The sequence below is a fragment of the Cupressus sempervirens genome, chromosome 5 (assembly GCF_028749045.1).
Source record: "Cupressus sempervirens isolate cs-2001-9-10 chromosome 5, ASM2874904v1, whole genome shotgun sequence".
In the NCBI taxonomy this organism is placed as follows: Eukaryota; Viridiplantae; Streptophyta; class Pinopsida; order Cupressales; family Cupressaceae; genus Cupressus; species Cupressus sempervirens.
Window position 1 is genome coordinate 119,767,267 of NC_143122.1, and position 20,953 is coordinate 119,788,219.

At 34.8% G+C, this 20,953-nt stretch overlaps 1 protein-coding gene across 1 annotated transcript in view; it reads right to left on the reverse strand.

Moving 5' to 3' along the window:
• The window catches only part of LOC149554799 (chloride conductance regulatory protein ICln-like), a 34,972-nt gene extending 15,052 nt beyond the window's left edge, over window positions 1-19,920 (reverse strand). Inside the window, exons 1-2 of the mRNA XM_089828796.1 lie at window positions 19,678-19,920; window positions 18,413-18,536 (exon numbers count right to left, since the gene is read on the reverse strand). Of these exons, the coding sequence (XP_089684922.1) occupies window positions 18,413-18,536; window positions 19,678-19,832 (279 nt within the window). The 5' untranslated portion in view covers window positions 19,833-19,920. The remainder of the gene's footprint in view (window positions 1-18,412; window positions 18,537-19,677) is intronic.
• Window positions 19,921-20,953: the final 1,033 nt, after the last annotated feature.

Here is a 20,953-nt window from a genome sequence, read left to right on the forward strand (position 1 = left end):
TGGCAGCACAATTTTACTTCAATGAGGTGTCTAAACTCTCTTTTAATTCATTAAGAATTGCATCCAAATAAAAATCCTACAAATATCTGGAACTGGTAGGTAGACTTGAAAAAGATATTAAAAATTTAACCAGTCACCAATAACACCTTTCCAGACAATGTATTATTCACCTGCGAAAAGTCCTCTTATTGGCAAACCTTTCAAATCCAGAATAATTTATCATTCTTAGAGTTTTAAGCTCAATTTTGAATCCTACCTTGATCCACCTCCAACTTGCCCAAGAAGAATTCACATCTCTGAAGCCAAATACCCTAAGGGTTTTCGAATTGAACAAGAGTCCAATTGTCACAATGTAGAATGAAAAATGACCAAAGATGCCATATTGATTTTTCCCTTTCACAACTCTTTTTATATATTACCTGCAGACTTTTAGCAAATTCTATTTTCAAATTGCATAAAGTGACCCTTTTAATTTTTAATTCTCTTGAAATCCCTGGAAAGCTACATGTTTCTGAATTTTTTATCATCTGCACTTCCATATAAAGTTTTGGAAAGGAATGGCAAACCCTATCTTTTGTACACAATATGCATTTCTAAGTTAAAATAAGACAAATGATAATATGGTTTGTGATTACTTGAGTAATTGATGTGCTTAGACAATCACCATGCTATCGATTCTCCATGTAAAACACAATTATGATGCAATTTATGAGTGACCTATATGATCACTAATGAATGGCACGGTATCACACTGAATACATTAAGGATTGGCGATATGATGGTCGGCTCAGCCCACCCATCATCATGTAATCACCAATCATTTTTGCATTTCAATAAATTGCATCTATTCACTGCATTAACATACATTACACTGCACCAAATTCGATATCCATCCCTTTGGCATCATTCATAATCACATATCCAGCTTAATTATATGTCATCATATTCCATATTTAATCCATTTTCCATTCATCAATATCTCAAGTCTCCATCATTTCACAACTGTATTTGCAATACATCCCTTGCATCATTCCATATTCTCATAAATGCACTTATCATACTATGAATCGATTATTATATTAATCAGCTAAATATGAACCGATTACTATAATAATCAATTAAAGTTAGAAACCAATTGTTATATTAATTGAATAAAGACAATGTAAAGATCTCATGAGAATTATTTATAATGACTGTTTGAGATATTAACCAAACCGATTATAAATTGGTTGAAGAAGACGACTGTTCACCAAATCATTTTATTCATGGATCGTGAGTATAATATGAAGTTCGACTCACTCTCTCAAGCATCATCAAAGACATTTGTTATTTATTTATCCTTCATGGATCTGCTCTGTTTAGGGAAACAACCTTTCGCATTGTGGTGCAAGCACATATCGGCAAATCAGAGACCACATTTCAAGATTGCAGATATTAAAGAATCCATATCAGATACAGTGTTCATTCGTGATAGCACATTAAAACCATAAGAAGATCAGACACAGCATCAACTAAGTTTACGCTTTCAAAGTGATTGATACTTGATACTGCACATATCTAACTTCATATTAGAAACAGCAATTGTGTTACTCTAAGCAGCAGAATATTCTATTGCAGATATTACAAGAAAATTCAGACGTAGCACTTGATATTCTTGGAAATATTTTCTCATCAGTTGTTGTAAAGGTAAACAGATTGATCAAGCATTGCAGTCATTGTTGGAAGACAAGGAACACCAAATTTCAAAATCAAAGTCACTACCAATAGAGCAGATCACTATAAGTAATAAATAAACACTATATAGGTGTAACATCCTGTTTTCCCAGGTCTTAATTAACAACTAACAAACTCAAGAAATACAGTTATCATTTCATTTCCATAGGAAGACAGTTAATTCAGTTTCGTTCATATGAAAGAGATTGACAAATAAAATCAGTTAAACAAAATTTCTTAACGAAGAACTGAAAACACCATCAATGAAAATTACTATAGAAGTTAAAAACCACATACCGTGACTTTTGGGATTGAAATCAAAACTAGGGGTGCTTTTGCAACCATCCAGGTTAGTCCACAAATACCACTATAACAATATCAAATGACGACTATCCTCTAGAAACAGCTATCTCAAAATCAAATGATGATTACAAACAAATACCACTATATTTAAAAATTAGGGGATCACATACCACTATAATCATTAGGGCATCGATTACCGTTGAAATCTTTTAGGGCTTTAAGTTATCTCGATATCACTTAGGGCTTCCGATACCACTGATTCAAATAGGGCTTCCAATACCACTGTTTCAATTAGGGCTTCCGATACCACTGTATCATTTAGGGTTCCAATTACCACTGAATCAATTAGGGCTTCTGATTCCTTTCCATCCGATTACTTAACTTCTCACATATAAAAGTGATAATACTTATTTCCGACAACCAATTGAATGTATGGCTCATCTTTGTCCGATGCACATCCGACAACTTATGGAGAGGTGAAACATTGTCAAGAGCTTAACCATCCAACCTCAGACGATAACTTTATCCCCACACAATCTCTAACGAGAAAGGCCCTCCCTACCTAGAACAAACAAGGGTCAATTGCCATCCACTGGGCATCCTGGCATTTAACACACCATACAACTTGGCAGTAGGAGATTACAACATCAAGATCAAGCATGAGCTAATAATAATTCATTTTTCAAATCTGATTTCTTGAATTTGTTTACAGGTTAAATCTTCACCTCTTCACCATTCTTTGGCCTCTCTGCCAAGTGAATTCCTCAGTGTCAATATATTCTAATTTCATGCCTGGTAATATGTTAAAGCTTTGCAATCATATGGATTCATTCCAATAATCAAGATTATCTCAGTTTCAATGGGCTGTATAATTGGTGTAAGCTCAAGATCATTTAAATGATTGGATTCATAACACCTCGGATATCAACAGATAGCATAATGGATTATCTCTACTAATCAGTCTTAACCAACTGAAGAGAATATGTTGAACCAGATAGAGAGAGAAGAATAAAATAAAGGATGGAAAATACATATGCATAGATATTGATTTATAATATATACTACTCAATTAATTTCTCTATCCTCCAAATCCAGAATCTAAGTATTCTCATGGTTATTCAAATTTAAATTCAAAGAACAAGAAATTGGTTTGTTTATAAAATGACAATGGTTTTAACATTCAAACTAGAAAAGAAAGGTTATGAATATGCAAACCCCTTTGCATTATTATCAGCTCTATTAATATGTACTTGACATTAATCAATAAAGAGGAACTATGAATCATAGATGCATTTGTCATATCTCTTATAGCCGACTACAGTCGGCACATACACAGTAAGGAAGAAATTTTCTATGAATTATGTTGGCGTTATTCATGACCTGTGTCAAGATTGTAGTTGATCTGGGCGTGGCTCCTCCATTCTTGGTCGGAACCCCCTGGTCTTGAATGAATTTTGTAGCAACATGAAACAAAAAAGGTCATCCATTGGGTTGATTCACGGCTTCAATCCGACAGCAGCAAGGTGAATAAATTTGCTTTACCGCAGGGATTCGGGGTGCAAAAAGTATGGTTTTCGGCATAGAAAGAGAGTGCTTTTAAACGCATACGTAGAGGATGGAGAGAAAAGAAGTATATCCTCCTAATTCAATCACGGCTTCTTAATAACTACACTGAGTCTCCTTGACTTCCATCCGTTTTCAAGAAGTCTATTCGGATGCATTAAGAATTTCGATTTGAAAAGAGGAGAAATGAGGAGGGAAAAGAAATAAAGAGAAGTTGAAAGGTTAAAAGCAAGAATATAAAAAGAAAGAATAAAGTTGTAAGATTATAATTCAAATACTATAATAATTCAGATGTTATTATAATTTGAACATTATTATAATCTTATATGTACATGTAACATCACTTTATTAATTATTAAATTATAATGGTGCCAAATCATTTTTATTTTATATGCACGTATATAAATATTTATTAAAAATAATATGATGAATGATAAATTAAAATCCTTTAAAATACATTTTATATTTTTAACCCAATTATTTTCTCAATTTATTTATTTAAATAGCTCATTCGGGCCCCACGGATGTATCTTGTTTCAAGTGGCCAGGTCCTCAACCCATTTGCTCAATGATGGTGATGCTCTTGCCTAATTCTTTTCTAACAATGCTTCCACCCCTTCAACATGCTTCCTACAAGGAAATTCTCCACAGTTAAATTTTATTATCATAATAAATTATTTAATTATAAATAATCACAACAATTAACCATCTTCTTAATTCCATGAATTCGTGATTAACGATCAACTAACATGATAATCATAACGACTAACTATGTTATCTTCACTTGAAATCATAACGACTAACTATCTTACCATTTCGCCAAATTATAACAGATTAAACTGCCAACTGACTTCATGTGAACCTCAACGGCTATATTTCAAATTAGGTCAAAAATTGGGATGTAACAATAAGCATATTCTGTGACAGTTTTATCAGACATTGCCATATTGCACACATTTATATCAGAAGTTAAATCAATTTTGATCTATCTTCCATTACTTGCTTAAATAATATCCAGTTGACATGGTAAGAAAGGAAATAGAGGTAAGCGCCCTGGTTTTCCCCAAAGAACCAAAAAGCAGGACATTACACTTACACACATGGTTGTCTTTTAAATAAACTAACTTAAGAAAAATTAATCAAAAATTGATAATGCAAGAAAATTTTAGTAATTAAAAATATTCCTTGTCAAAAGCCTCTAAATTAGCCTATGAGAATGAAATAGGCTAAGAGATCCTTCCTGAACATCTATGTCGAAGAAGGGGGCAACACAACAAAATAACTGGAGGGTTCATCAAATGAATGTGGAAACTTTATATTCCTAATAGTAAATGGCAACCTCGAAGAAAAAATAGATATGACTAAACTGAAAGGATTTGCATTTAAAGGCCAAGAACAAAGAGTTCAGCTTATAGAATATTGAAGAAACCCCAAGAGCAAGATATGATAAACTAATCAAAAACCTCTTGAAAGTGATTCTGAGGTTTCCTGTCACAGTTAAGGGCAATGGTTGTTTCTTGCATGTCTATGAAGCAATCAATGCCAACTACCCCATACACGAAAACAAAATATATGGCAGCTTCAGAGGCAAAACAGCACAGTGTTATGGCACAAAAGGATTCTTGAGGATTTTCAAGAGAAACGGTCGTTGTCATCACCACTCCTGTCTGACAATACTTTTGTAATCACAACAGTAAAAACTCTAGTCTTTGACAACCACACAAAGCATATCAACACCAGATTTCTTTCATTTGGCATCATGTAAAATATGGCAATGTACAACTGAAATATTGTCCATCTGCAATTGGCAATGTACTTCGTAAAGCAATTCAAAAAATTTGGAGATACGCTTGGTCTCACAACCATCACTTTTGTAGATGGAGAAGAGTTTAACATTATTGAAAACAACCTTGGTGTATTGACAAACAAATGTACTGGTAATAAGATTGATAAATTCATCATCATGCACAAAGAATGAAAAGACAGTTTTGGGTTTGCATCAATACTATTTTCCAGTTCATTTTATAATCCAACTTCCAAGCCTGCCATCCATGGAAACCTATGTTGACCAAAAATATATCTGCTCAGTTTATATGATTGGATCGAATACAAAATCAGAAGTAATACACTAAAACACCAAAATATAGCAATTGAGGGTACTACAAAGTAATAATTCTATTCAAAAGTATCTAGACAAAAAAAAAAAATCTATTTGATCATTCTCTAAGATGCATTGAATACATGTAAACTTAAATACTCAATGAAGAACCAAAAAAGAGTAATAAGTTATTGAGTGACTACTGAATGCAGACTAAGCAAGCCATATACAGCCTTTTTAGCAACACATAGAAGAAAGAATATGAAAGTATGCAAACCCTCCTCTATAATAGAACAACTTCGTCAACAATAGAAAATAAAAGCTTTGGTGCTTGACACTTGCTGCCTATTCAAGCATCTATTTAATCATGTATATATGCATCTTGAAGGAATTTAACAGTAGACATATAGCAAAATAAAAAAGAATAAGATAAAATGTTACAACTTAGCATGAAATAATATGGATCTTAATAGAAAAATGCTGCATAAAAAACCAGAGCCAAAACTATCAGAAATAAAATGGGCACTTAAAACAACTTTCCTAAGAACCAAAAAATCCAACAAGAAACAACTATTTTGTGAGCATAGATCTGTATTCTAGCAACTGTATCATGCCAAAAGAGGCCATCTAGAAAATCACAAGATCTAGTTCATTGTGTGATGTAACCAAATTTTATTGTAATAATTAAATTTAATTAATTAATTAATTAGTCCCAGAATTTAATTATATAATAGAAAAAGAGAGGACCTTTAATTAATTACTTTAATTAATAAATATGGGCCCAAATTAATAAAATAAAAGTTGCATTTAGGGTTTTGATTGGTTTATGTATATCATGGGCCCATCTTTTATTTTTGGTTGTAGGTGTTTGTTGTCGTGTCGGCACTTGTTGTGCACCTCGGGACTTTTCCTCCAATGGGTATTTATGATCGGCAGGTAGGATATTTATGGCATGCGATTTTGGATTATTTTCTTGTTCTATGAATTATTGTTGGAATTTTGCGTGTTCGCCATTTCGAAGTGGAAGATCTTCCCTACTTGGCTATTCCCGACTTTGGTGGGATTCAACTCTCACCCTATTCCATTTCTATATTACTTGGCTCGAATCTAGTAAATCAGAGCACCATCGTTTATTAGCAACCATGCTTTGGATTCAAAAGATGCTTTTAGACATCCATATGTCACAAGCAGACCCTTTGCCCCTCTTTTGCGTCAACCGAGGGGTGCTCAAACTTGCCAAAAAATCAATCTTCCATGAGCAAACCAAGCATGTTGACCTTCATGGTCACTTCATCCCCCAACTAGTTGAAGATGGATCGGTGGATTCAATATGTTCCTACAGCAGACCAGATCGCAAAGTTTCTTACCAAGTCCTTGCTTCTAGATTACTTTGTTTAAGTTCATGGGTCTACTTGGGATAGTAGATAGATTGACCATTAAAAAAGGCTCTCTCTCTCTCTCTCTCTCTCTCTCTCTCTCTCTCTCTATATATATATATATATATATATATTTCTATTTTTATTTAATGGTTGATATTGTAAATCTTGTACATATTAGAATGTTTCTAATTCTTATGATTGTTTCATTATGAAAAAATTGTCTTTTTATACACTATAAATGAACATCTTGTTCATTCATTAATTGTTCCAATATTTTACCAATTATCTGTGTAATAAATATAAGGATTGAGACACATCCTCATCTTGAACTAGCCACTCACATGATAACTCAAACTATCAAACACTACTTGAGAGGCACTAGACATCAATTTTGCTTCTTGGAGCAAGGGGTGCTTGCGAAAATGTTCCCTAGTCATGTATTGTGATTGTATCGTATGTCTTGATCCATTTGAAGATGTTAAGTATGTCTCAATTTGCAAAAAGGGTGTTGTTGGTGAAGTAGGTCACAATTCACAAATTAAGTGTTGTATTATGGGTGAAAATCATGTCTCGTTCACATGTCGAGTATTTCTCTTATGGATAATGTGTCTCAACTCACACATATTAATGAATAGTAAATTTAATCCATCGAAATTTATATTACGTGTGTTTTTTTTGGGTGTGCATTTTGGTTTCTTTGTCCTAATATAGTGCCACTATTCCTATCTTTGTTTGGAATGATATAATAAAGGGTGAACATTGGAAATATTAAATCTCATTGGTATGATAAGTCTTACATAAAAAACATGTGTCCTTGATGGTGCGTGATATCATGTCTCATTCACATGTAGAGTATTTCTCTTATGGACAATGTGTCTCAAACTCTCAATTCACACATATTAATGCATAGTAAAGTTATTCCATTGAAATTTATATTACGTGTGTTCTTTTTGGGTGTGCATCTTGGTTTCCTTGTCCTAATATAGTGCCACTATTCCTATCTTTGTTTGGAATGATATAATAAAGGGCGAACATTGAAAATATTAAATCTCATTGGTATGATAAGTCTTACATAAAAAACATGTGTGTCCTTGATGATGCGTGATATCATGTCTCATTCACATGTAGAGTATTTCTCTTATGGATAATGTGTCTCAACTCACACATTTTACTGAATAGTAAATTTAATCCATCGAAATTTATATTGCGTGTGTTTTTTGTGGGTGTGCATTTTGGTTTCTTTGTCCTAATATAGTGCCACTCTTCCTATCTTTGTTTGGAATGATATAATAAAGGGTGAACATTGGAAATACTAAATCTCATTGGTATGATAAGTCTTACATAAAAAACATATGTCATTGATGGTGTGTGATATTTTGGGTAGAATGGGCTAGAGAAGTTAAAGCCATGTTTTTATTGGTCGTTTGGGATCTCCAAAAGGATTGGAAAGGTGGCATATGAGCTTGAGTTGCCCACGGGTAGCAAAGTGCATTACATTTTCCACATATCATACCTCAAAAAGGCACTTGGACATAATGTGGAAGGCAAAATGGTGTTGATTTCAAGGGCAATGATTGATTTCAAGAGGCATACTCAAAGGAAAAGAACGATCAAGGAATGCTTGGTAAAGTGCAGAACTTACTAGTGGAGAATGCTACTTGGTACAGTAATCAGATTATAGCATCCAGACCTACAATTGCTTGAGGACAAGCAATTCTGGGGAGGTAGGACTGTAAGGTCCCCTTCTCACACCTAGTTAGCAATGCTTACCATTAGCTTTCCCAAGTTCCCATAGGCTATTCCGTGATGGCTAGGGGACTCATTTTATTGTACGGAGAGCTCGAGTTTCTAGTTTCAATCCTATTGATTCAGGCATTTCACACAACTTTAGCTTTAGTTCTACTTCAATGAGAACTTGTTTCCTTTTCAATGCCTTGGCTTATTTTCAGTAAGGTGATTAAAATTAATTTATAGAGACTTTTTAATATTTAAATTAAATATTTTGTAAATACCTTTTTGTGGGAGAAAAAAATATTCAAAATTTTGAAATGACCTAATTCTTTCCACCAAGCTCTGATTTCAATACATGTAATTTGGGTTCTCATTTCTTGATTTGGAGCTTGCACAATTGTTGAGGATGAAAATCCTCTGAAATCTTTCTGGTTTAGAGTTTTCATTCAAAGAATGTGTTTGATTGCTTGAGTTTTTTGTGATTCGGAGGTTTGCAAGGATGAAGATTAATATGGTATTTTGATTTAGACTTTGGGGTTTATTGTAATTCGTGATATTCAAAGCTTTGATGCATTTATAATACTTTCTGGTGAATATCCAGACCTGGCAGTACCACTTCCAGCCACAGTTTGACCCTCATTTTGGTTCATATGTGATTTCTCGTTCTTGAAATAAGGTATACTAATAAATAATATATATACAGTATTATAAAAAAATTAAAATTAAAAAATCGGTGTACTAAGTGACACTAAATAAGATATACTAAGGCATCACACTAAATGGGAAATTACAATTTACTGCGGCAGCCACATATTCATATTCAGCTTCAGAACCAAAGAAAAACATCAGTTCAATAACAGCGATTCCAATAGGAATGTAGAAAAAGATCAGGAGATTACCAACAATTCATTAGTAAAGCTTTCAAACTTTGGCAGCCATCAGAAATTCAGAGTATATTTTCTAAAGAAGTTGATTAAATATTATCTCAAGAATACATGAGTTCGCCTTCCCTTCTTAGCTAAGCATGTCTTTCCTATGCCGACTGAGCAGCAATAAAGTAATCAGCAGATGAAGTCCAATGTATAGATAGACATGCTTAGTCAAATACAGCAGTGATTGTATTATCATGATGGCAACTATAAGAAGCAGCACTGATTTTTATAATTGGAGACTTCCTTATTGATAAGCAACTATATTAAAATGACAGCGAAGATATCAGCAGTGTGATTTAAATATGATATATTTGATCTCTTAAAGCAGCAGATATCATCTTATCTAGCAGTGATAATAAAAGGCTGTGTTAAAGAAGTTTGACAAGTAACTCACAAAATCGTTATGGTAATGATATAATTCGTTTGTCTAATGGAAGTCCGCAATAATACATATGACAAATATAAGGTAGATATGATATAGTTTCAAACCAAAAGATTAGTCCAAGCCAATGACTATCAATTGCAATGTTTCATTCATGCAAAGTGTGCGACCTGTTTATTGAGAGGTAGGAATCTGTTAGCAATCAGGAAAGGTAATCAGAAACTTCAAAACATTATTATTTAAGCAGCAGTTATCATGGAGAGATGTGACCTTTGCAAATTGAAGCTATAAGGGCATCAATTCCTCACAATGATCAAAAAGGATGGAAATTTTTTTTTAAAAAGATACAGAAAGATCACTTTCCAGCAATCTGAGATACATAGTAGTATTAAAAAGAGGAAAGACTTTCATTGATTGCAAGGCATCAAATACAAAGAATAAAGCAAGCGATAAATCAGAAACAAGAGCCTTCAGCAGATCGAATATCCAGTGCCAGGGCCAGCATTTCAGAAAATAATCTGGTATGAGCTCCTTATATATAGCATAGTTATAATTATAGATTCTATGGTTAATAATGCAGTGTTGATTATGACTGCTTAGCACAGCAAGATTAATATTATCTATGTCTGCCTCTGTTTGATGTTAGTCAATATGAAAAACATGATTAGAATCTTGCAATACTCATTCACAAGGAAATGGGAATTTCATTTAAGGTATTAAGATAATATCCCGTAAGTTAGACTATTTCTATTTTTAATGGTCAATTCTAGATATTGTAAATATCTTGTATAATAGATTTTTTTCTATTATTTGTGTAAGAATTTGTCTAAGGGAACGAATGAAAATATCAAGATCTACAAGTTCAATTGATAGCACAAATAAGAGAGAAAACGATACGATCAAATGATTAATTCAATATTTGATTAATTAATAATGGATGCCCAATCAATGATACAAAGTAGGTGTGTCTAAAATATATAGGCAATGCATGATAACTAGGAGATATGCATGAGATAACTTATCAATCACCCAAGGTGTAATCACATGTCCACTAGTGATGGATCATCTTCCGTTGTACAACAAGATATATACAGCATATGCAACAACGAAAGGATGATAATGTGATGAGAGAGCTAAAGGTGGATATCACACAAAAAGACGTATGAGATGATAACTAAGTCCACCTCAAGTGGATTTCTCCAACACCATGTGCTAAAATGAAATGCAAACTCCTATGTGTCTACATGACAACTAATATGCAAATGCACTATACTAAGTAAACTTAAGTTAAATGTAATTAGTAATATTTATTTACACCAACAATATGTATATTCTTTTTAGAAACATCTCTTTTGTAATCTCTATGAGAACAATTCATTCTTAGTAAATAATTATACAATATTTTACCAAATCATTTGTCTAATATAGCATCAAAGTGGGATTTTTATATTTTTTGAATTAACTTTTGTTTGGAAAACCACTTCCATTGGAAATTTGTTAGTGAACTTTTCAAAAGAATATCTTTAAGGAGTTTCATGGGTCAGTTTTAGGGGAATTTGTACCTACCCACGTTCATTATTCTCCTCGTCTCTACTTATTCATCCACAAGTTGCAGGTTTTGGACCATTTTCATGGTCATTTTTTTATAGGAATGGCGGAATTTCCTTAAACTTGTGGGCCATTGTTCTACTCACTGACCCTTCTACAATCACGTCATAGTGGTATCTGTTAAAAAACAGCATTTTTTTGCATTTTTTGTTCTCTCACGACATTTCTACAACCTATGACATCTTCCTATTGTGTCTTTACCAAACAACAACAATTCTGAAGGCCCGTGATAACCTCTTTGTCTTCTCACGACCCTTTACAAGTTGCTTTGAACTCAAGAAAAATGGCTCAATATTATTTTGAGACATCTTTTGTTCTCAACGGGTCTACTTTCTGCAAGAAGATTTAATGATTTAGGTCGTTTTTGGTTGCTTGAAGGTTTAGTGTCGACTGTGGAAACAGATATCTGTTGGTGGCTTCGTTTTCTACATATTGTTTTTGACATTCTTTCAATATATTTGACCTTCAACCCAACCATATAGGGTTTTTTTCAAAACCTCTAGTTTCTTCATCCATTTCAGATTTCAACTATGCATTCCTTATGGATTTTCTGAGATCTCAACTAGGTTGTCTTCAATTTTATGTGGTGTCTCGTTTTCTATGCCTTAGATTTTGTGCCAGCCAAAAAAATTACTTTGTTTATAAAGTCTTGGAAGGTTTTTCAAGACCTCAATTGGGTTGTCTTCAGATTTTTCTAGGTGTCTCATTTTTTGTGCCTCAAAGTTTATCGCAGCAGATTCATATTATACTATGTGTTTGTACCTGCCTCTGTAATCAACACATTCACATTTGTGTGATTAGCCATCTAGGCTTCTAATTTTTGGTGCCTCAAAAAGTGTGCTATGGCATCTTTGAACAAAAACGTTTTGCAAGGCAGGCAAGAATTCAATGGCTAAAATTGCAATTACTTGGAAGCAGCCCATGATGACAATTTTTGCAGGTGCCTTAACAAAATTGTTTTGGGCATCACTACTCGTCCTACGGATGAAGGCAAAGAAAAGGATAAATTTAATGAGCAAAATCAAGAAGTTGTTATCCTCATCAAACTTTTGGTCACTGATTATCAGCTCCCACTCAGAGCCATCTAAAAGATTTGCATGAAAAATCAAATAACAAAAGCATGTTCTCCCTGAACAACATGCTCCCTGCAAGATCATTTCAATAAAATCAAGAATATTCGAGATCAATTGGAAGCCATTAGACACAAAATGGAAGAAAAAGAAGACATGGTGGTGATCACCCTAAAGAGTTTTTCATCTTCCTATGAGCAAATTGTTAAAACCTTATGCATTGCTTCCACCCATTCTGATGTTCTGTTTTCCAATCTTTGTATAATGCTTCTATAGAAAGATTATTGGAACAACAATTTGGCAATGGTACCAACTCATCTTCAAACACCAAAGCCTTCTCAACTAAATCCACAGAATATTAGTTCTCCCAGTCTTCTCAGCTGAATCTTTTTGCTCAGTCATCAAAGGCCCAAAGAAGAAAAATGTTCAATGCGACTACTACCATAGATTTGGTCATATGAAATTGGAGTGCTGGAAATGCTTGGTTGCTCAAGCCAAGCAATCTAGTTCACAGCCTCAAGTATATGTTGTAGAGCACACTGAGCCAAGTAAATTTGTCTTTTACGCATTCATGGCTAAAAGACTTGCAGATCATGTAAAATCCTCTGCCTAGTAAATTGATTCAAGTGTCTCCCACCACTCATCGCAGGGATTGGTTCACAAATTTTCAGCCATTCTCAAATTCAGTTGTTTTTGGAGGAGCGAAAGAGTGCATTGTTGCTAGAAGTGGCAATATCCAGATTCAATCTAGAGGAAGGAAACTAATTTTCCTTGGTGTACTATGTTCCAGGAATGGAACTCAATCTTAGACAGATTCTAGTACATTCCCCTTGGCTTCAGTTCTCATCAGTGCAATATCATTGATCAAGAAACTCAGTCCACAATTGTTGTTGGTGTTGAAGATCATGGTCTTTTCAGGCTTGTTGACTCTAGGGATTCTTGAGAACTTACCATGGCAGCCCATCGCTTCTTTATTAGTACACTTTGGCATCAGCATGGGCACTTGAATGCGCACTATCATTCTCAACTTGTTCCGAAAGATCTTGTCATTGGACTACCAAAGGTTCAAACCCAAAATCTTGGAGTTTGTGGAGCATGTCATGCTTGAAAGCAATATCACACTCCTTTTTCCAGATGGCAACTTCTAGAGAGATTCTAAGGTATTACAATTGGTCAATGTTGATGTTTGTGGACCTAAGGCTATTGCCTCTATTACTAGATCCATTAAAATTAATTTCCGTTGATGATTTCAGTAGTAATATATGGATGAATTTCTTTTGCCAAGAGTTAGAGGTGTTCAAAGTATTTCTAAGAGTTCAAATCATTTGTAGAAGAAGAGTTTGGTTGACATATTATTACTCTTAGAACTGACAATGGGAGAGAGTTGTGTTCCTCTGCCTTCTCCCGTTTTTGTCATCAACATAGCATAAAGCTCCAATTACCCTACACCCGTTCAACAAAACGATGTTCTTGAGCACTAAAATTGCACGATTACCGAAATGGCATGGTCCATGCTTGAATACAAACATGTTGCAAAGAGATTTTGGGTTAAAACTGTCCACACTGTCATCTATCTTCTTAACTGCTTCCCTATAATGGTTGTCAAGAAGCAAACTCTAGAAGAGGCTTGATCAGGTTGTAAACCCAAAATAAGTCATCTCAAAGTTTTTGACTTCATTGCATTAGTGTATATCCCTTATGTTAAACGCATCAAGTTAGATGCCAAGAGCCAGAAACTCGTACTAATTGGCTACAGTGATAATCACAACGCCTACCGCCTAGTTGACATTGAGACAAATCATCTCATCTTTAGTCGTGATGTTTTCATTGACGAAGAATGGGGGTCATTTTAGCTCTCTCCTCCAATTATAATTTCAGAAGATTCGTTCCTCAAGACTCAAGACTTGATTCTCCGCCTCCCATTAGGTCCATGAATGGGAGGGCTTCAACTATGAAGGCTCCAATTGTTCCTATTCTTTCCTTTCAACTAGTTTCTTCTCTTGCAGGCTGACCCAGACATGCAACCCCACCTAATTTTGCTCAAGTTTCATTCGATCTTTTGTTTGATGATGATGATCACATTGAACGTGATGATGATCACATTGAATGATTATGATCACACTGAACCTCTTGCTTTTGGTGTTAATACTTCTACTATCTGGCATAAATGATGGGCTAACACAATTGGTGATCTTCATGATGAGCTCATCGAGGGTAGAATTGCTCAGAAGGATAGCAAACCTTCGAACTCCCTAAAGTTTGCTCCCATGGCCAACAATTACAGTGTAAATGAACCTCACATACACAAAGGCAAAAAGGATACCTGAGTGGGAAGAAGTTATCCAGACTAAGCATCACAACCCGTTGAAATATAACACTTGGTTCTATGAAATCTTCCTTTAGAAAAGAAACCCATGGGCTACAAATGGGTCTACAAAGTCGAATACAAAGTTGATGGTGGTTCAAATAAGTAAAAGGTTGTTGCCAAAGGCTCCTCTCAATAGGAAGGAATTGATTGTGGAGAGACCTTTACTCCCATTGCAAAGATGAGCACCATCAGATTAGTTATCACCATGGCAGTTGTGTGTAAATAGAAGGTCCTTCAAATGGACTTAAGAGTGCTTTCCAGAATGGTGAGTTGCAGGAAGTGTACATAATGCAACCTATTGGATTCAAGGTTGCCAATAAAGAATACCAAGTACTCAAATTGGTAAAAGAACTCTTCGACCTCAAACAAGCTCCTTGGGCATGGTACACAAAAATTGATGAGTACCTCATAGATCAGGGTTTACAAAGGAGCTCTAACTCAAAATTGTACATCAAGACTATTGGCAATGATATCATCATTTCAGTTATATATGTTGATGATATGATTATCATTGGCAGCTTTAAATCATTAGTTTATTAGGGAATCAAATAGAATCTATGGCAGTCTTTTGATGTGATCGACTTTGGACTTCTCCACCACTACCTAGATATCGAAGTTTGGCAACAATCACATGGCATCTTCATCTCTCAGTCTAAGTATGCACGGACTCCGCATGCAAAGGACCCGCTTCACATGGGCGAGCTGGGAGAGCGCTCAACCTTATCTATTACATAGTAAATAGCTGATTTGATCTTGCCAATCCCCTACTATTAGAAGGCCGCCGTAATCAATCCGTGCAAGCAGTACTCTAATAGCTAATTCAATCTTGCAACTAGAATCTACAACTATGGAGTTTGGTCTAAAGTTATCAGCCACTTTTGGAACTCTTGTTGAGAATGAATCAACGTTCAAACAACTAGTGGGCAATTTGATATATCTCATCACCACTACACCTGATCTCAGTTTTGTAGTAAGTTCCACTTTAGATCATTGACCTATACTCAAGCACTTCCTACGCTATATCAAGGGCACTCCTGATTTTGGTAGCCCCTATGGACAAACCAAAGATACCCGACTCATCAGTTACACAAACTCGAATTAAGGAGGCTCTGTAGGAGACAAATAGTTTACTTTCGATTAGATCTTCAATTTAGGCAAAGGTGGTATCACTTGGACCAATCTGAAGCAGCAAGTTGTATCTCTTTCCTCAACAGAGACTAAATAACAAGGAACAGTCAAAGAGGGTTGTGAGGAAGTTTGGCCTAATAGGATGCTGTCTGACATCCATATGTCTCAAATAGGCCCTTTGCCCCTCTTTTGTAACAATCAAGGGATCCTCAAACTTGCCATACATTCAATCTTTCATGAGCACACTAAGAATATTGACATTCATTATTATTCAATATGCCAGCTAGTCGAAGATAGATCCATGGATTTGCAGTTTAATCCTATAGCTTACCTAACAGCTGATATTCTCACCAAGTCCCTACTTTCAAAGAAGATTGTCAAATTTAGAAGACAACATGGTATCATTGATAAGTTGACCATTACGGGAGGGTATTAAAATAATATCTCCTAAGTCAAATTATTTCTATTTTGAATGGTCACTTCTAGATATTGTATACTAGATTCTTTCTATTATTTGTATGTTTCTTTTTAGAAACATCTCTTTTCTAATCTCTATAAAAATAATATGATCTTAGTACATAATCATCCAATATTTACCAAATCATTTGTAGAGGGCTCCATATTGTAGTGGCAGTTAAGAGAGAACAACTATGAGAGCACCCTACTACACTGTAATTAATTTAGGAACAGCTAAGGGCACCGTACTACATCATGATTGAGATGAGGTTGAACAACTAAGAGGGCACCCTATTGCATTGTGATGAGGGAGAATTACTAAGAGCACTCTATTGCAAGTACCCTCCCAACCCATAATCGAGGAACAAGTGGTGAATCATAAGTAACCCCACTCATAGAGGAATGGTGGTGGATATGTGAAGGGAGAAACACGATCTTAGGGCACCCTACTATGTTTCCTTACCCACATTGTCTATGATTGGAATTCACATATAATTTAAGTATTGCATAATTAGGAATAATGTTTCCTTGATCAATTTAGAAATAATATTTAAATTATTAGATGTATGTGTGTGTATATCAATTGCATGTAGGTTTTGTGTTTATGTGGTCAATTCAAAATCTCAAGTTACAGATCGGCACAAAGAAAGCATTTATTTGGTATACCCTAACCCTAAACTGTTATGACTGTGATTTGAGGTGAATTCTAGGGTAAATTAGGAAGGTGACATTAGATCATATGTTCTAGGATATTGCTTGTTTGCTTCTGGGTATTGTTTCCATGCACTTCCTTCAGCTGGATGACTAATTTCCATACATTTCAATGGTTTATAGTGACTTTGAAATTTCTACAAGAAAGCAACCCTGCCAGGCAGGCCATACAAGAGTGGGTTGCTTTGAGCTTTGTGCCAATGGTTTTATGGGTGAGATTTGAGACAAGAGTGGGTTGCTTTGAGGTTTGTGCCAACGGTTTAATGGGTGAGATTTGAGGATTGCAAACCACACTTTCTGAAGCACTGGCACTCGTAAAGACAATAGCATGTGTTTCAAATGCAGTTTGAGTTGGAGAAGGGATTTTTGAAAAACTAGCTAGCTGTGCCAGTGCAAGATGGCAGCCAATCAGCTTCAACAGCATCATCTGGAGACTCTGGAGGCTTTCTCAGCATTCTCGAGTCCCTATTAACTGGCATTCTTGTGTCGAAGTGCTGTCATTTAGTTCTGAGCAGATTGGAAGGGCCTTCCTATGTTTGATAAGGCTTCTCTAACCTATCACTGCCCTTAGAGGGATATCCTTTGTCAAGGGGAGACACAATCCATTGCAGTTGATTTCAGGTCTATCCTTTGTCAAGGGGAGACACAATGCATTGCAGTTGATCTCAGGTCTATCCTTTGCCAAGGGGAGACAATGCATTGCAGTTGAAAATTGTTTTGAATATAATTGACCCTGTCTTGATATGACATGATTTGGGTTGGTTTAGGATATATTCCATCTGCATTTCATTTGTGACAGGAATGTGTATCATTACTGTTTAGTAGTCGAGATTTATGAGATAAAAGATATTCCCATTAAGGAATATAACCAGATCTCTCTTCATAATAACCAAAACTGCAGGCTCACAGCAAAGAAAACAATAAAATGAATGTATATATAAATACTATTTTAAATATTCAAAATTCATACCTGTGCATAGATACAAGGAACTGGGTATGCCTCAGGATCTCGGGAAACAGCATGTAAAGAAATTGACAGGAAATCAACACCGTATCCATGTTGTTTGTTCTCATCGTTCAGCCAAATCAACCTCCTGCCAGAAAAGATGAAAATAAATCATAAGCCCTGCGACTTCTGAAATGACCTAGAATTTCTCTATTTCGAGAATGGAGATATCATCACAAACAAACTAAAGAATTCCTCTATTTTACCCATGGTTTTAATAGTATCAATGGGACCATTAACATTTCTCCTGAGATAACATGGCCATAACGAAGGACACTCCATGTAGATGATTGGAAACATGCTTACCAAACTGTAAGCGGAAAGGACCTGAAAGGAAACTCAAGACCCTATTTCTTTCTTATCATGTTTAATACCACTTGTTATCCTTTTGACGACTCCCGCGCACTTCTTATACTAACTTTACAAATTGTTCTGATATAAAGGCAGTCTCCAAGACCAGAATATCTCGCCTGGTTTTCCATGGCAAAGTGCCTCTCTATATCTACTGTACGTGTTGTTTCACAGACATGTTCAGGGCACCCCAACACACAACGACAGCATAATAGTTATTAACATGCTGCATAAAAATCTGGTCGCCGTCCAACAATGACGATAATAATCAGCAATATGTCAATGTAATGCGGGGAGCGGCTTACCTCAACAGGCAATCGTATACGGTGAAGACTTAAACAAAAAATTCAAATCTGGATACCACGTTTCATCCATCCAGAAAGGAAAGTATAGTGATAAGTACTACCACCATGCAACTCTATGTGCGGTTTGTCGAATATATGGTACCTCCGCGAACCGAACCGACTTGGCTTGATACCGAGCTATTCTGGATTCATTATAGTTTATAACTTATTTAAGGAATAAGGACTAAAGAAGGCTAGTAGTTCAGTTCTAGAGGGACCCAGCAGCCTAGGGAAGGTCCTAGACTCTGAGTCTTAGCTGCTCCATGGAAATTTGAAACAAACTAACAAGAAAGATGAAATTATTTCGATTACTGTACCACAACTACATTTTGGGGTGGCAAAGCACTACTAACAAGACCAGTACCAAGCCTTGGATGAGTTTAAAGGAACCTATAGCCCATGGCTACCCAAATTTAACGAAACATTGATATCCTCACACCATGTTGCTTAAACAGGTAGAATTTATCAGAACAGTAAAACAAACAGAGAACGGGAATAGAGAAAGAATGAACAGTGCGCAAATATTATTCATACTTGGTGGTGATGTAGAGTGTCCCAGGCTGCTCGGGGTTTCGATTCCCCAGCACAATGGCCACTTGTGACTGGACATGTCTGATTTCTTCACCGTTCTCTGTGTCTAAACGGAGCTGCCCATCTTCCTCCGCTGCAGCAGTTAAACCTACACCCATTTCTGCAAAAGACAGGAATCTTTGCTACCGGAACTCGGACAACTGTTCACTTCCTAGAAACCTCAAAAAACACTAAAAAAACCCTTGTAAAGACCAATGCTTTATGGCAGCGGCTAAATAGCCGAATATTTGGCCCGTGGCTATACAGCCACGAAAATGCACTTCCTTTACATTGTTTTTTCCAACTTTTCAAAAAAAAAAAAAAATCCAGGTCCTCTCCTTCGTAAGGAAGTGCATTTTCGTGGCTCTATAGACGTTGCCAAATATTTGCACCACACATCCGTTACTTCCCTCGTCCTCTCGAAATCAAATTAATCGTACATACTGAAGAGCTAATCATCAGTCATCAGTCAGCACAAGATTACAGTAGAAACCACCGTGTTAAAAACAAAATAAAGATTTTTTTTAATGAATTTTGAGAATGATAAAAAGTATTGGTAGTCAAGGTTAAAAACATAAGGAAAATATTATTTTATTTTGATTTAATATAATTATTTTTATTTTTATTTTTATTTTTATTTTTTATAATATATTATTATTTATCATTTTATATTTATTTAGTTTCATTTATAATTTTTAAATTCATTTTTTCAAATCTATTATTAGATATTATCAATATTGAAAATTATTATACCTTTTAATTTTACTATAGAAAAATCTACTGTTTAATTTCTTCCAACTTAGAAAAAATAAATTATTTGCAATTAATATTTTACTTTTATATCTCAAAGTCAAAATTTTCTCATTCTTTGATTAATGTTATACTCCACAATAGATTAATATAATAAATATTAAATCATAATTGCACACATTTTAAAGTTAGATTAAAAGTGACAAATCTATTCACAAAATGTAGAAAATTCATATACCTCTATATATTTATTATTTGTATACTTTTTATCTTAGCAATTCAAATAAATTTTATACTCTTTTTAATATCATCACTAACATTGAATTAATCTTCATCATTAAAACAGTTTTTACTTCTTAAAACAAGTGCCACATAATAGCATGTACTTGTTGAAGAATATATTGTAATAGATATAGTAATTAAATATTATAATAATTAATCAATAGAGTAAATGGATTATAAAAAAGATAGATGTATGATTAAATTATTA